We start from the raw sequence: 18,185 nt of genomic DNA, 5'->3' as shown, positions 1-18,185 counted from the left end.
TGAATAAAAGTCATTCATTGTGTACAACTGTCATATGATCTCTGTGATTGGTGACAAAGATCACACAGTACTGGGATCAGCCCGGTACAATGATCTGTTATCTGGTGGAGCTGCAGTGTGACCACTAGACTTGGAAGACTTGTTCACCCAGGACAGGAGATCACCCACTCGGCCATCATTCTGCTACTGGCCTGACAGGAAGCAGTTAATTACAGTCTAAATCCACTTTGGGGCCCAGGGGACACTGTACAAGTTATATATGTAGTCTTGGTGGTCCCTGTGGAAGTCCATGTGTGGACATTTCTACGTATGATAAATGACCAGATAAATCCACCTTGAGACTTTCCCCATATCTGGAGTGTGCTGAGTTCTTGGATAACATCTACACAGTGTTTACAGATTGGCTTTATTACCCCAATGATCTCGCTCCAGTTCATGGATGTAATCATTATGTTTGGATGATCCCAACAGTCAGGAGACTTTCCTGTCATCCTACATGATCCCTTCTGAGGATTCTTCTATCCTTCCAAACAAATGTATGAAATCCTCGATGAGTCCTCCTCCTATGTGATCTAGAAGATCTGGAATCACAATGTCTTTATGGATGAAGTGGTGACTCCGTTTATATATTATTTATTGTTTTACCGCTTTCTTCACTCCTTAATTCATTATTTCATGTACAGTATCTCACAAAAGTAAGTACACCCCATAGTCACATTTGTGAAAACATTTGCTGCCCACTCAAAATAACTCAACACACAGCCATTGATGTCTAAACTACTGGCAACAAAAGTGAGTACACCCCTAAGTGAAAATGTTCAAGCTGTACACTCACTACTTTACATTGTAGCAAAATGTCATTTCTTCAGTGTTGTCACATGAAAATGTAGCACTGACCCCCGAAGGAGCTGCTGGTTCTATTGGGCTTACCGTTACCTTCTTGACTGCTTCTCCATCTAGGGGTTCCCGTGGTAGATGGCCTAAAGAAATGTGGAAACTGACACTGAATCTTCTTTTGGGTTATTTATTTGAAACAGAGTCTCTCAGTTTAGGGTAGAGGGTTAGGAGTAAGTTCAGGTACTTTAGACTGCAAAAAATGGAAAGTCTCATATAGAAAAATCCAGAGAATAGCAAAGGTTTCACAGCTGGATTTTACAACCTCCACATAGACCTCCTCTCACTAGACCTAGCAGCCGGTAGGGTGTTAAGCAAAGTTTCGGCCACAGACTTGAGCATAGGATATTTGACAAAGTCTCTGCCACAGACTTGAGCATAGAATATTTGAGAAAGTCTCTGCCACAGACTTGAGCGTAGGATATTTCAGAAAGTCTCGGCCACAGACTTGAGCGTAGGATATTTGAGAAAGTCTCTGCCACAGACTTGAGCGTAGGATATTTGAGAAAGTATCTGCCACAGACTTGAGCGTAGGATATTTGACAAAGTCTCTGCCACAGACTTGAGCGTAGGATATTTGAGAAAGTCTCTGCCACAGACTTGAGCGTAGAATATTTGAGAAAGTCTCTGCCACAGACTTGAGTGTAGGATATTTGAGAAAGTCTCTGCCACAGACTTGAGCGTAGAATATTTGAGAAAGTCTCTGCCACAGACTTGAGCGTAGAATATTTGAGAAAGTCTCTGCCACAGACTTGAGTGTAGGATATTTGAGAAAGTCTCTGCCACAGACTTGAGTGTAGGATATTTGAGAAAGTCTCTGCCACAGACTTGAGTGTAGGATATATGACAAAGTCTCGGTCACAAACTTGAGCGTAGGATATTTGAGAAAGTCTCGGTCACAGACTTGAGCGTAGGATATTTGAGAAAGTCTCGGTCACAGACTTGAGCGTAGGATATTTGAGAAAGTCTCGGTCACAGACTTGAGCGTAGGATATTTGACAGTCTCTGCCACAGACTTGAGTGTAGAATATTTGACAAAGTCTCGGTCACAGACTTGAGCATAGGATATTTGACAAAGTCTCTGCCACAGACTTGAGCGTTACTGAGGGACATAGATAAATTTAAAGAGCTATCATACGGTACCAGTATCTCTCAGCCGGTCCGGCGATACCGTACGAGTGTAGATCCATGTAGTGTCCTTCAACTAAGCCTCCAGGCTCCTTCAGAAAAGCCAGCCTTATGCACGCCCTTCTCCTGAAGAGTCCTCCCCTGGGGTTTCTCCAGTTGCTGGGCCTCTCCCGCTAGACAAGACGGCACCAGACCACCTTTGAATCAATAGGCCCTGAAATCCATTCAGGCCTGTACCTGCAGTTGCATTGCCTCGAGTTAGCCAGCCCCGAAACTCAAAATGCATGGTTCTGCATCGAGGCCAGGAGGGCCATGGGGCTGGGTCAGGAGGACCACCCGAACCGAACAAGCAGAAAATATTCTCCGGAACCCCGAAGCACGTGATGTAGGTACCTTAAATACCACCTCCCAGAATGCACAGCAAGAGAACACTCCCACTGGGCTGGTTCCGAAAGAACAGTGGCGTTCAATACACCCAGCTGAACTGTGTTCTTGCTCTTGCTGGTGGTGACAGTGACACCTGCGGTCAAGGAGAACCCAGCACAACCCAGCCGGACTGGTACTGAAACCAGAAATTTAGAAAATTAGCCCCAAAACCCAACTGTGGTTTCAGGAAAATTAACTTTGAAAAACATATAGCATCTGCTTGTCAGGAGCCAGCGCTACAAAAAGATAGAAGAAAAGATTTACACAAATGTGAGGGGTGTATTTACTTTTGTCAGATATTGTATATATATATATATATATATATATATATATATATATATATATATATATAAGCATTCAAGGAAGTGTTCTTACTTTGAGAGATCTCCACCACCATTCCTATATGAGCATTACATCCTTGCAATTTATGTTTAACATCTTCATTATAAGTGGTTTGATATATATTTTTATGCTTTTGGATATATTTTTGCATTTTCCAAAAGGATCAGTTTTGGGGGTATTTGTTTTATTAGCTATACATTTGATGTTAACTTGTGTTCTGTGGCTTTAAGACTTTTCTATATGTAATAAAGATATCTTTGTTAAATAATTGGTTACATAAGAACGGTATCTATTTTTTCTTAATATTTTTATGTTATATTTGAACTTCTGTGGTAGCTCTGTAAGATATTTTACAGGAGGGGTTACTATGAGACATTTCTTGGGGCTGCAGTTCTGCTGATCACCACAAGATGGTGATCTTAAATAGTAAATAGATGGTGTTGCGCTCCACATAAAATAAATTAAGTCTAATAGCACAATTAATAAATAATCTCATAAAATCTTGAAAACGCACTCATGTGATTAAAATTAAAATCACTAAATAATCGCATAAAATCTTGAAAATGTGCTCATGCGATTAAAAATTCCATTAATTCTAAAATAAATACCAAGTGAATAATACAGTGCTTGAAGCTATTTCCTACTAATATTCATAAAATGAAGAAGCTAAAATAATCTATATACTCGTGATAAAGTGACAAGAAAAAAAATCGCAAGTCTTAAAATTATCAACAGAATCGTGACATCAAACAAATCCGTGTCAGTCCATGAAAGTGCATACAAGTGCCAGCATATGTGCAAAAAAGAGTATATATAAAAATATACAATAAAAATATAAAAAACGGTGTATGAAAAAATTATTATCACAAAATGCAAAAGATAGTAGTCCAGCAAACGTGATAAAAAATGTCTCTAAATAAGTGTACAAAGGCTAAATCATAAAGTTCATGCAGAAGATGAAATAAATCCACGCTGTGCTATGTGAAGAAATGAATCCTATGAACAACCCCGGGATGATTCCACCAGTGATTTTTCAGCTCCTTAAACGTGGGTGCTCACACACTGAGTGCAGTGGGTACCTTACCTCACTGCTGTCAGTAAGACAGCAAAATACTCCAGTGCAGCAGTTGTGTCCTCAAATGGGGTGTATATCCTCAGTAGGTATAGGGGAACTTCAACACTTTGCGGTGTATATCCTAAATGTAGTATGGGCGCCCCCAAAACCTTTTCCTCCAGATATTCCGCAAGGGATCGCAAATCAGACCCAAGAAAGAAAGAGGGGTGCTCCAATAGTGAAGTACGTTCACACAAATGCTTTATTATAAAAAGGAACTAAGTCCTGGGTACTCACACTTATACAGTAACAATCAAGCGGTTTTTTCACTAACAAACAACGAACGGCTTCCTCGTTCGTACCCCGGACGTCACTTCCGGTATCCTCCTAGGCCAATCCTACGCGTATCGTCATTGATCACGTGACTTCATCAGGGACTAATGCATAGGAGGTGGACGAACGTTTAAATAGTCTTTGTAATGGGCGGCCATTTTCCTGTAGTCAATCCTATTTACTACTATTCGCAGGCACGACTCTAGTTAGACGGCCATTTTGTGATAGACTACCTTCTCGACCGGTTCTTGTGCGCTTCACGGTCGTATTTTCTATAGATACAGAAATAGTCTATTCGTGTATTAGGTAGATCTGTGTCCGCTTACCTGGCTTCAAGCCTAATTGGGACATTTGGTGGTTATGTTTATTCAAACAATAACCCGGGATCTCCCTAATAGCATTCTTAATGTCAGTGGCAATGTAAACACATTCACTTGCTATTGGAACGACGGGACCGCAGTTCGTTCGTGAGCTGGTTTAAAATTAAACTTAAAATTGAACTAGTATTGTAATAAGAAATAGAAAATTCATAAAACATTATTATAAAATTATAAAAAATGGCTTGAGATGGAGGGTAATGTGCGAATTATTAGATATTCTTTAATTGGTAAAAAAACATATTGACTCTAAATCTTTCCTATAAATTATTAAAATATTGGTACTGGTTAATAAGTAAAATATCTAGAATAGTGTGACATAATATTTTTCATATTAAGATAAAATAAAATTAAAAATGCTCCCGACACTTTAAGCGATGATCAAGATATCAAAAGGACGCATATATATGCGATTTGGGGGATGGGTACCGGAAATGAAGTCCAGAGTTCCAAACACACCCCTTTCAGTATATCATTGTAGAGTACAGTAACAGGCAAGATGTTGTATGTCATAATGCTTTAAATATATAAAATTCAAATTCATAATAAAATATCTAAAATTACCTAAAAATCGCTGATAAAACAGTTAAGATCAAATTCTATGTTGAGTCCTTGAGGTGTGAAAGTGTCTAAGGTAAAAATCCATTTAGATTCTAGCTGGCTGAGCGTTCTCACTTTATGCCCCCCCCTCCAATGCTTTCTGTAGGGCTCGATCCCCCAAAATGTGAGGTGGGTGGGATCCTTATTATGGTGTGTTAGAAAGTGTTTTGACACACTGTGTTTGTCAAATCCATTAATTATATTTTTAATATGTTCCTTTATGCGAACCCTCAGCGGTCTCTTGGTGCGGCCTACATACTGTAGGCCGCAACTGCATTGTAGGACATAAACGGCCCCTTCAGTGTTACAACAAATAAACTCTTTAATATCGTAGGAATTCCCAGTGCTTGTGGAGCTAAATTTGAATCTTTTTTCGGGTGGGCGTTTTGTTTTTGTACACGCGAAACACCGCTTGCATGGAAAAAAACCCTTTCCTGTGAAAAAGGTCACACCATTGTATGGTGGGTCAGGAACATTCCGGACGATCTTATCCCTCAATGTTGGTGCCCTTTTGTACACGAACTTGGGAAATTGGGGTAGAAGGTCTTTTAGATGCACATCTGAGCGTAAAATGTACCAGTATTTTTTAATAATTGCCTCTATTTTCTTATATTGGGCATTATAATTCAGAACGATTGGTACTTTGCCTGCTTCCAGCTTAGGGATTTGTTTGTCTTTAATCATCTCCATGCGATCCACCATTCACCATCTATTTACTATTTACTGTCACTTTGAGGGGAGGGTTTGCACCTCTGTCGGTGTTTTTTGCTGCAACCACACCAACCTGCTCTAACTTTACCACTATAGCGCGAGGATAACCTACCATTACTAAGATGGTGATCTTACTCATATTTAGACAGGAAGTTTCTATGGAATGAAGACAGGAAGTGATGTTAGTCAGACAGGAAGTGATGTCAGTTACAGACAGGAAGTAATCTGGAATGCAGACAGGAAGTGATGTCAGTTACAGACAGGAAGTAATCTGGAATAAAGACAAGACATTCCATGTGGCAGTGAAGAGAAGACATCACTGGAAGTAACAGTAGAGGAGGTACTAAGATCTTATTTTCTAATTACACACACCGGGCTCACCTCCTCCGATCACTTCCAGCAGCGCCCAGTGAGGCTCTTTGTTCTCGTGACCCCAAACATGGCACATTGCAGTCACTGAGATTCCCAAGTGATGACAAAGGCTGAGATGAGGTGCATGAATGGGGGGAGGGGGTCTGTACTGGGGTGCCAGTCAGAGGGGGTTATGGGCAGGGGTGGCAGAGAGATGAGGAGGATGGATAGGAATGGCTGGGACAGATGAAGGGGCAACACTATAGGCAGTCCTGGAAGGGGAACATAGGTGTTGGGGGGGGGGGGGGGCAGAAACTCCAGAGGGCAGCTAGCAGATGTAGGAGAGGCATTTGAAATGTGCAGAGACGTGATTCTGCCCCCTCACACATTTCAAGGGCCCAACACACACACTAGATCCCCCACATACGGGCACTCACCAGGCTCTGGGCACTGCAGCTGGCATCAGTGACGGATCCCTCAGAGCCGCACAGGGCGCCGAGTCCACCCAGTATGGAGAACTTGGAGCTTGTGTCTGGGGGAGGAGGAGTGAGGAGAGGAGTTGGCTGATGTTGGGGGGCGCTGTGCCCATGTTGGGAGCAGATCAGACACAGCAAGGGGGCTCTGCAAAGGCTGAATGTGCGGCACACTCTGTTCTCAGCAATCCTAATTGGCAATCACCAGAGGAGCCTCCCCTCATCCTGGGACCCTTTACTCTGGCACAAGACCCTTTCCTGCTGTCTTGGTGCCCCCCTCCCTTCTTTGGCAGAATGCCAGGGTTGCAGGTGTGACCTTTGTGACTGTAATAGTTCTGCCACTGGTTCTGAATTCTGAGGGGTCTCTGAGGACGTAGTGGGACTAAAGGACTCTGGGAGCCTCTGAGAGTTGACTTCATCTGAAGGACTCTGGGACCCCGAGGAGGAAGTGTAAGTGAAGGACTTTGGGGGCCTCTTAGCAAGTAATAAGGCTGAACAACTCTGAGAAGTTAGTGGGGCTGTAAGGCTGTGGGGGCTCTGAAGGGGGTAGTCAGGCTGCAAAGCTTTGAGGAAAGATTGGGCTTTAGGGGCTCTTGGTCTCTGATAGTTTTCCCACCCCACCCTACTTTTCTGACCTTCTTAAAGAACTCCTGCAAACAAATGAAGGATGCCTTCACCTCACCATATCATTGGTTAAGAAAAATGTTCCACACAATACAATGTACAGAAACCCTCCTATTACTCCCCTCACATCCACATCCTAATATTGTGTGACCAACACCATCCAAATAATTCTTACTTTCATTTCCCAAAGTTATCCGTCTACAAGGAGATCTGTATAGATCAAATGACGGCACCAATGAGGATGGAGGAGGACCGGAGTCACATGACTGAGAAAATACTAAACCTCACCCTGGAGATCATCTAACTGCTGACCGGAGAGGTGAGGAGGATTCTGGGAGGTCACATGACATCACTCTTATCTCTATTAATAAAACACAGACCTGACCGGAGAGGTGAGGAGGATTCTGGGAGGTCACATGACATCACTCTTATCTCTATTAATAATACACAGAACTGACCGGAGAGGTGAGGAGGATTCTGGGAGGTCACATGACATCACCCTTATCTCTATTAATAATACCCAGACCTGACCGGAGAGGTGAGGAGGATTCTGGGAGGTCACATGACATCACCCTTATCTCTTAATAAAACACAGACCTGACCGGAGAGGTGAGGAGGATTCTGGGAGGTCACATGACATCACTCTTATCTCTATTAATAAAACACAGACCTGACCATAGAGGTGAGGAGGATTCTGGGAGATCACATGACATCACTCTTTTTTTTTTTTTTTTTTTTTTTACAATTTCTTGAGTCCCAGAGGTTTCTCAGGTTGGCGGTGAGGTTGAACACGGGTGTGTTACACCTCCAGTTTCGAGCTCTCCCTTTCGGGCTTTCAGCCTCACCAAGGATCTTTACAAAAGTTCTGGCAGAGGCACTGGCCCCGTTAAGGCTCAAGGCTATAACAGTGATTCCATATTTGGACGATCTACTGTTCATAGCCCAGTCGGCCCAACAGCTGCAGAAGGATGTGCAGAAGGCCTTGGTTTTCCTGCGCTCACTGGGGTGGTTGATAAACCAGGAAAAATCCCAGTTGACCCCCTCACAGGAAGTCCTGTATTTAGGATACAGGATTTCTTCGGTGGAGATGAGGGTGTTTCTTCCTGCGGAGAAGATCAACAAGCTAGAGCAGGCAGTAGCCCAGCTTCAATCAGGTTAGGAAGCCCAGATCAGGGAGGTTATGAGAGTCCTGGGGTTGATGACATCATGCTTTCCAGCGGTGGCCTGGGCAAGGCATCATCAGCGCCCTTTGCAGAGACGTATGCTCTGTTATTGGGATGGCATGGAGCAGAGCTTGGATCAGGTTATGCCCCTATCCTCTGCCGTCAGGAGGTCTCTGTGGTGGTGGCGGGCCCAGGTCAACCTGGACAAGGGTCTTCCCTGGTCCCCACAAGCTACGGTGGTGGTCACGACTGATGCCAGTGCGCTGGGTTGGGGTGCCCACCTAGAGGGAATCTTAGCCCAAGGTACCTGGTCGAATCTAGAGGCAGGTTGTTCCTCAAACCAGAAGGAGCTTCTGGCAGTTTGGAAGGCTATAGAAACCTTCCAGTCCCAGTTACAGGGCAGGGATCTGCAGGTTCGGTCAGACAATGTGGCAGCAGTAGCCTACCTGAACAAGCAAGGGGGAACCAGAAGCCCCGCGCTGCAGGTAATTGCGGACAGAATCTTCTGCTGGGCAGAGAAGGACTTGTCCTCAATATCAGCCATTCATCTGAAGGGAACTCAGAATTTGCTGGCCGACTTTCTCAGTCAGATAGGTTAGGACGAGTGGTCCCTCAACAAGGAAGTGTTCGAGGAGATTGTGTCATGCTGGGGAAGGCCAGAAATAGACCTATTTGCAACAGAAAGCAACAGGAAGGTGACACAATTTTTTTCGGTTCACCCACAGGATCGGGCCAGTGGGATAGACGCCCTTGCCAATCCATGGTTGTTCGGCCTGTGTTATGCCTTCCCTCCTGTAAGGATGGTGGCGGAGGTTCTGCAGAAGTTTCGATCGGAAGCTACGGACCTCATTTTAGTGGCTCCTTTTTGGCCAAGGAGACCCTGGTTTGCCAGCATAAATAGGTTGGCTGTTCATCCTCCGATATTACTGCCAGTCAGGAAGGATTTGCTTTCCCAGGGGCTGATCCTGTATCCTCAGATAGAGAGACTCAAGCATGCGGGCTGGTATCTGAGGAACAGATCTTAAGATCACAGGGTTTTTCAGAGAGAGTGGTTAAGACCTCGTTAAAATGCCGTAAACCACTAACTAGAGCAATTTACGCCAAGATAGGAAAGAGGTTTAATTCCTGGTTGCGAGAACAGGGGATTGCCAGTCCCGGGGTCCCGGCAGTCCTAGATTTTCTGCAAGCAGGGGTAGAGCTGGGCCTCTCTATCAGCACCCTAAAGGTACAGGTGGCAGCCTTAAGTGTTTTCCTTCAGTCCTCTCTCCAGCAGAATCCTTTTGTCAGGAACTTCTTCAAGGCTTTAGCTAGATCCAGGCCTGTGAGAATGAAGACCTGTCCTACTTGGGATTTGTCCTTGGTTCTTAGGGCTTTGACCCGAGATCCATTTGAACCCTTAGAGAGAGCATCGCTTAAGTGGATGGTACTAAAAACTGTTTTTTTGATAGCGATCACGTCAGCTAGAAGGGTCAGTGATCTGCAGGCGCTCTCAGTCAGAGAGCCATTTTTGTTAATTTTAGAGGACAGGGTAGTACTTAAGACTGACCCTAGTTTTCTTCCTAAGGTTGTGTCCACTTTTCATAGGACACAGGATATTATTTTACCAACATTTTACTCAACCTCAGGAGAGGACGAGGCGAGATCTTTAAGTTTGTTAGACATCAGGAGAAGTCTATTAATTTTTTTAGAGGCCACTAAGGTCTTCAGGAAGTCAGACTCACTATTTGTAAATTTTTCGGGCGCCCGCAAGGGCTGCAAGGCGTCCAAATCGTCTATCGCCAGGTGGATACGAATGGCGATAGTTAAAGCCTATGAATTAGAGGGGAAGCAGGCACCCTTAGTTAAGGCATACTCTACCAGGGCGGTTTTTGCATCATGGGCAGAGAGGGCTGGAGCCTCTCCGGAGGAGATCTGCAAGGCAGCAACGTGGTCCAGCTACTCTACATTTGCAAGACATTACCTAGACTCCTAGGAAAAGAGTTACCGGTAAGTCTAACTCCGGTTTTCGTTTCCCTCTGTCTAGGTGCGCTCATCCCGGGATCTTCAGGCACAAATCTCCTGTGACTGGTGGTATTGCTCGGAGCACGGACTCTGCGCGCCCTCACTCAGCCATGCTCAGACCACTCCCCCCACATCACATCACTCTTATCTCTATTAATAATACACAGACCTGACCAGAGAGGTGAGGAGGATTCTGGGAGGTCACATGACATCACTCTCATCTCTATTAATAAAACACAGACCTGACCAGAGAGGTGAGGAGGATTCTGGGAGGTCACATGACATCACTCTCATCTCTATTAATAAAACACAGACCTGAACGGAGAGGTGAGGAGGATTCTGGGAGGTCACATGACATCACTCTTATCTCTATTAATAAAACACAGACCTGACCGGAGAGGTGAGGAGGATTCTGGGATTCTAACATGATATTCCGATTGGTTCTCCAATACAGAGATTTCCTCTTGTGAAGTCAGGTGATCATATGACCATCACAGTGCCTCCATGTGACTCCCTAAAACCTGAGAGACACATCATAGAGAAGATTCTAGAAGTCACCAAGAAGATGATGGAGCTGCTGACAGGAGAGGTGAGGAGGATTCTGGGAATTGTGGGACATTATCCAGTAACAGACAAGGGATGTGTCTGGATGGTGACTGTATCATTGTGTGTGTCAGGTTCCTATAAGGTGTCAGGATGTCACTGTCTATTTCTCCATGGAGGAGTGGGAGTATTTAGAAGGACACAAGGATCTCTACAAGGACGTCATGATGGACAATCAGCCGCCCCTCACATCACCGGGTAAGAGGAGACTTTATTGTAAAGGAGAGAGCAGTACGGAGGCTCCACCTAGATCCCCCATCATCTGATAAACACATAGAAACAATGTATTCAGTCAGTGTGTGTGTTTCCTACAGATGGATCCAGTAATGGGAACCCACCAGAGAGATGTCCCCGTCCTCTGTATCCCCGGGATTCCACACAGGAAGATCACACCATCCCCCACTGTTACAAGGTTGGTGGGATGGAGCATCTAGAACATGGACTCCTAGAGATGATGTGCGGATTTTCTATGTGATGTCACAATAATAAATCTTCTATCTTACAGATGATATTCTCTCTCATTTTCTTGGTTTAGAGTGGAGATCCAATGGATATAGAATTTGAGGTGAAATCAGAAGAAGAAGAGAGGTATGTGAGGGATGATCAGCAGTCTATGGAGGAGGATGGAATAACGGGGACATTTATAGAGGAGGACACTCCTACAGAGATCAGCACAGGTGGGTCATTAACACTAAATACATTCCTCCACCCATACTGCTCACTGATTGGTCCAGAGTAGGGCGGGGGCTGGGTGATATCAGCCTGTAATCCCCTGGTCACTTTCCTGAGCTGTGTTCCCCGTCCTGTATTCCTGGATTTCTCTCCGATAATCTTCCTTCTCTGTGCTGCTGACACAATTTATGTATCTAGACTGGATTTATGGAGATTCTGGGGATCAGCTGGCAGCAAAATGTTCATTTTCCCCATAGATGTTACTAGACCTAGGCACCTGGGGTATGTGATTTGGGTCTTCTGCCCCATACGCGGCTATGGCATGATCTCTGACAGAACAATGAATGGGGGGAGGTGCAACTACAATGAGGTTCAATGTAAATAAAAGTAAAAAAGCATTTGGATGGCAAAAATCTGAATGCAATCTATAGACTGGGGGGAGAACCTCTGGGGGATCTAGAATGGAAAAGGACCTGGGGGTCCTAGTAGATGATCAGCAATGCCAAGCTGCTGCTAACAAAGCAAATAATGGAATATTGGCATTAAAAAGGGATCAACTCCAGAGATAAAACGATAAATCTCCCCTCTACAAGACTCTGGTCCAGCCGCACCTGGAGTATACTGTCCAGTTCTGGGCACCAGTCCTCAGGAAGGATGTACTGGAAATGGAGCGACTACAAAGAAGGGCAACAAAGCTAATAAAGGGTCTGGAGGATATTAGTTATGAGGAAAGGCTGTGAGCTCTGAACTTATTCTCTTTGGAGAAGAGACGCCTGAGAGGGGATATGATTTCATTATATAAATAGCGGACTGGTGACCCCACAATATATAAATACCGGACTGGTGACCCCACAACAGGGACAAAATGTTTTCACGGAAGGTAGTTTAACAAAACTCAAATTAGAAGAAAAGAGGTTTAACCTTAAACGACAGAGGGTTTTTTACTGTTAGAGCAACAAGGATGTGGAATTCCCTTCCACAGGTGGTGGTCTCAGCAGAGGATATCGATAGTTTCAAGAAACTATTAGATAATCACCTGAACGACCGCAAAATACAGGATATACAATGTAATACTGACATATAATCACACACATAGGTTGGACTTTTTTCGACCTCACATACTATGTAACAATCCCCCCAGGATTACTTGTTGTGTTGTCTGCTGGCTGTGCCGGGTGGAGGGATATGTCTGTATAGTCTCAGACCCAAGTCACTGAGTGCAGTCTCAGGAGATGGGAGGCAGCGGTGTGGGACCTCTGCAACTTGTCTCATGTAATCATTTCATCTTCCACTGATTACTGAATACCAATATTATGAGTCCTGACCCTTACACTGTATACTTTATATTCTACATTACATACTCCTGACCCCTGCACTATATACTCTATGGTGTACATTACATCATTCTGATACTATATAGTCCTATCTGTTGTATCTTATACAATATGTTGTACATTACATAGTCCTGACTTCTGCTCTCTCCCCTCCCCCCACTGCTATATAAACACATAATATGTATTCTCTTTTGTTACACCCATTTCCTACCAGCTGGACATTTTATATCTGATGATCTGATTGGAGCACAGCAGTAACCAATCAGCTCATGTCTAGTAATAATCTTTGTATTTCTATTTTAGTAGATGGACGGGAGATGAGGAAAACCTCAGAGGATTGTCTCACTTTGTCTCCAGACTGTAAAGTAGAAGATGAGGACATCACACAGTATAGTCCAGGAGAAAACCCGACTACCTCAAATGTCCATCCGGCACCACACAGTGTAGATGGACCATCGTATTCCTCTTATCCTGAGGAACCTCAGACTGTGAGGGACGGGGCCGTCCTTCCAACAGAGAAGAGCTTTTCCTGTACTGAGTGCGGGAAGTGTTTCTCTTCTAAATCCAATCTTAATGTGCATAAAAGATCTCACACTGGAGAGAAGCCGTATTCCTGTCCTGAGTGTGGGAAATGTTTTTCAGTGAAGTCCAGTCTTTCCACACATCAGAGATCTCACACGGGGCAGAAGCCATATTCCTGTCCTGAGTGCGGGAAATGTTTTTTAGTGAAGTCGCATCTTGACACACATCAGAGATCACACACGGGGGAGAAGCCGTATTCCTGTCCTGAGTGCGGGAAATGTTTTTCACAGAACTCCAATCTTTACGCACATCAGAGATCTCACAAAGGGGAGAAGCCATATTCCTGTCCTGAGTGTGGGAAATGTTTTTCAGAGAAGTCACATCTTGACAAACATCAGAGATCTCACATGGGGGAGAAGCCATTTTCCTGTCCTGAGTGTGGGAAACGTTTTTCAAGGAAGTCCAGTCTTTCCACACATCAGAGATCTCACACAGGGGAGAAGCCGTATTCCTGTCCTGAGTGCGGGAAATGTTTTTCACAGAACTCCAATCTTTACGCACATCAGAGATCTCACACGGGGGAGAAGCCATATTCCTGTCCTGAGTGCGGGAAATGTTTTTTAGTGAAGTCGCATCTTGACACACATCAGAGATCTCACACTGGGGAGAAGCCATATTCATGTCCTGAGTGTGGGAAATGTTTTTCAAGGAAGACCAATCTTAACAGACATCAGAGATCTCACACAGGGGAGAAGCCGTATTCCTGTCCTGAGTGAGGGAATTGTTCCTCACTGAAGTCCTGTCTTCCTGTACATCGGGGATCCCACAAAACCCTTGAGGTGTATTAGTACCTTGAGTGCGGGAAATGTCTTGTATATGAATGTTGCTGGACATCACAGCTCTCATGTGGGGAAGAAGCACACCCTGATATACACCTCAGATATACTCCATGGCTGATCTTCATCATGGAAGAAACAGTTCCGCAGTGTGGAGATTTTGTGAAAAAACTACTTGTCCGAGGGGTTATATTGGGGTCCCAATCTCCTCGCCTCTTATGACAATCTCCTTGTCTTGATAAAATAAAAATAGATTTTAACCAAAACCGTATATAAATCTGGTGCTTTTAGGAATGTCTATGGCTTATAAAATGCACATTTTCTGCAGGTAAAAAAAAGTAAGTTTCCTATTTTTTAGGAGCCTGGAAAGCATTGCAGCCATGATGTGCTGATGGCTGGTGCTATGCAGGACTCCTGCAGACTGTCCGTGTAATCTGTCTGCCTGTACATTATACGGGAAGGCAGTTACAGTGACAGGAAGAACCAATCATCTACCAGAGAGCTCAGCAGAGGTGTGGGAGTTCATTGAAAACTACAAGCTGACAAAGGACAGAACTCTGTGAATGAATGGCACGGCCGCACTCTTCATAAAGTGACAGCCGGTACAGGGAACTTCTCCCTGCACTGCTGTCACACAGAGGACTCGGATCGCTGAGCTGCTGCAGGAACATGTAACATGTAACATCTTCCCGAAGGGGAATGTTTCCTTTAACCCTTTCACTGCCAGAGATGGTTTTTGCATAGTTTTTTTTTATGCCCACATGTTTAAAAAATAATTTTAGGGCTGAAGATTACATAAAACCCCCAAAACATGATATATTTTCTGAAAGCAAATAAAGTAGTAGTAGTAGTTCAAATTTTTTTATTGTCACACAATATTACCGTAAAAGTCTAGGAAATGCAAAATGTCAGTGAAAAATACACTAAAGTTAGTTTTAGGAGACAGAAAACACAATAAATTAAATTGAAATATAAAAGCCGAGGTTGTACCGAGTAAATAGATACCCAACATGTCAAACCTTAAATTTGCGTGCGCCGGTGAAATGGTGACAAATTTCAGTTCCATATAGTAAGACGACACTTTAAAAGCTCCCTATAGGCCATAAGTTTATTGTTACAGAGAGGGTCTGATGATAGAATTATCACTCTCATTCCGGTGTGTGCAGTGATATGTAACGCGTATCGCAATTAACGTTTTCCGGCATAGGCGCCCCAATGTGTGAGTTTTATGCTTGTAAGTGTGTATATCTGGGGGTGGGGCATCACATTTTTTTGTGGGAGGATTTTATGTACTTGGGTGTAACTTTAATTTTCTACAAGTATAAAAAATTATTTTTTTTCACTTAACTTTTGTCATGCACATGTATATTATCCCGCTAATCTTTATAACTCAGGACCAGCTGACTGTGTAAGCTACTTTCACACCGCCATTTATCACCGCCTCTTTGCTATGTCCCCCAAGTGTTGTGTAAGTGGCACAGATGATCATTTACAATGTTATAAAACTATGAGTTTGCTATGTATTTGTATTCTGTATGTTTGTTTATTTAGTTAGGCTGATTTTCTTTGCTGCCAAGGCATAAAAGGTGCTGATGAAGCTTATTGATACAAAACGCGTTGACCTCTTGGACAATTCAGCAAAGCTAAATGGATTATTATGAATATATATGGCCTAATGTTTGATGGATTTGTTCTCATGTGGTTTTAACACATAATTTTATTATTTGTAATAAAGATTTATATTTTGTCATTAGTTTGGACTTTTTGGTCTAATGTACATGCATTGTCACCAGGCAGATTGCTATGTACATTATTTATAAATAGACCCCTAAATGTCAGGAGACGTTTATATAAAGATGGGAAGTATGTAGCAGATAAATGAATAGACCTCCTAGCAATGTTATTACCAGACTGCAGCTAGGGGGAGCTCTAATGATTAGAGTGTGACCACAGCAGAGTGATCCTATCTAGCTCACATTAACTCTTTCACTGCCAGAGCTGGTTTTCCATTATTTTTGCACACATGGTAATATGGAGATTTTGGGCCTGAAGATTCAATAAAACCCCCAAACATATATTTCCTGAAAGCAGAGGCCCTGGAGAATAAAATGGTGGTAATTGTTAAGGTGTTCCTCGTACACAAATGTCACCTTCATATCCGGGTTTATTTTCTACTTTCCCCCATTTTCTATGGTGTGATCTTTTCTACAATACTTTGTTATACATAAAATAGAGGAAAAATTAGTGTAATAACCACAACAACACCTCTCCATTCACATTGGTGCCATGGTGATAATTTACAAACAGTAAAAAAAGTGAAAAAATTTGCAAACATCACATTCCAAACATTTCTCAAACAAAGTCCATTAATAAGTGTGAAGAAGAAATCGCTCCACTCCCTTTATATATACACCACTTAGTGCTCGTGTCACCCCTCCCCCTTCTGGGTGTCACTCACCGGAACTACAGTATATGCCCCCCACTTTCATGGGTGGGAACACACACACGTTATACACAATTTTAAGGTAAAATATAAAAGATGAGGATGTGATCAGTAAATAGATACCAAACATGTCAAGTAATAACATTCTGTGTGCCGGTGACATGGCAAAATACTGCAGTACCTAAAAATCTCCATAGGAGGCGCTTTCCTGCTCATCAGTTTAGAGATAAGTGTGATCTCCGGTGGTAGAATTATTCCTCTCACTCCGACATTCGTGGTGATCCCTCACATGTGTGGTGCAATCACGCTTTACATATACAAAGTATGGGTGCGTTTACAGGTATGTGCGGGGCAATGGGGGGCACTTTTCATGTTTTTTTTTTTAATCAATAGTTTTTATTAAAGTTTAATTTTTTATCAAGACAAATGACAGAAATTATGACTAAATAACAGATCAGTTACAGCATTTAGATACATAGATAATAGTATCCAAAAATAATAAAAAATATAATATAAAGAAAACCATATTAATTATCTCAATTCTAATCGGGATTATAAAGATAATGATCGGGAGGTTATTAATACATCCATTGTGGAGACAATACACAAAAGTAATATAAATATTATCTTCATATATTTATATACTGCCAATTTAAGTAATTCAAAGATGATGAACCTAAATATATTCCCGGGACAGTAATAGTAACCTGTCATTTAATAGATACAAAACAAAGATTAAAATATTAGAGCGGGGTAAGTAATTTTTTTAATTCAAGTTATGTGGGAACAAAGAACTCGTGCAATGTTTTGGGGACTAGCCCATTTTAACCATGGCTGCCATATTTTATGAGTATGTTCTTTTTTGTGAGGCCGAAGAGCTAGAATTGATTCATAAATTATATGAGTTTGAGTCGATTCTATCACTTCTTTTATGGAAGGAGGATCAGGATTTTTTCCAGTTCCTCGTTATACTGATCCTGGCTGACAGAAAAATATGTGTAAACACATTTCTAAACTGGATAGGATATCGATCAAGATCAATGGATAATAGAGCCAGTGAGGGATTTGGAGGAATGACTGTTTTGGTCATTTCAGACATAACTTGAAAGATTTGTTCCCAATACTTCCCAAGTTTAGGGCATGTCCAAAATGTATGCAACATATCACCTTTTTTTTCCGCACAATCTCCAACATTTGTCGTCAAATGTGCCGTTGAATTTAGATATTTTCTCAAGCGTAAGATACCAGCGTTGAGTCAATTTAAGGGATACTTCCCATAATGTAGAGCAGAATGTGGC

General features: G+C 42.8%; 2 protein-coding genes across 2 annotated transcripts in view; one reads left to right on the top strand and one right to left on the bottom strand.

Moving 5' to 3' along the window:
- Positions 1–18,185, bottom strand: part of LOC143989756 (gastrula zinc finger protein XlCGF66.1-like) — a 99,215-nt gene that overhangs the window by 53,121 nt on the left and 27,909 nt on the right. The window lies entirely within an intron of this gene.
- LOC143990370 (uncharacterized) lies at positions 7,507–12,269 on the top strand. Its single transcript, XM_077490398.1, has 5 exons — positions 7,507–7,632; positions 10,932–11,066; positions 11,155–11,278; positions 11,395–11,492; positions 11,616–12,269. The coding sequence occupies exons 2-5, from the start codon at positions 10,962–10,964 to the stop codon at positions 11,817–11,819; spliced, it is 531 nt and encodes a 176-aa protein (XP_077346524.1). The 5' UTR covers positions 7,507–7,632; positions 10,932–10,961; the 3' UTR covers positions 11,820–12,269.

This window comes from Lithobates pipiens, unplaced genomic scaffold (assembly GCF_037356315.1).
Source record: "Lithobates pipiens isolate NorthernLeopardFrog02 unplaced genomic scaffold, aLitPip1_a1.2 Scaffold_18, whole genome shotgun sequence".
Taxonomy (NCBI): Eukaryota; Metazoa; Chordata; class Amphibia; order Anura; family Ranidae; genus Lithobates; species Lithobates pipiens.
The sequence above is the reverse complement of the archived record's forward strand: the minus strand, read 5'-3'. Positions and strand labels throughout refer to the sequence as shown.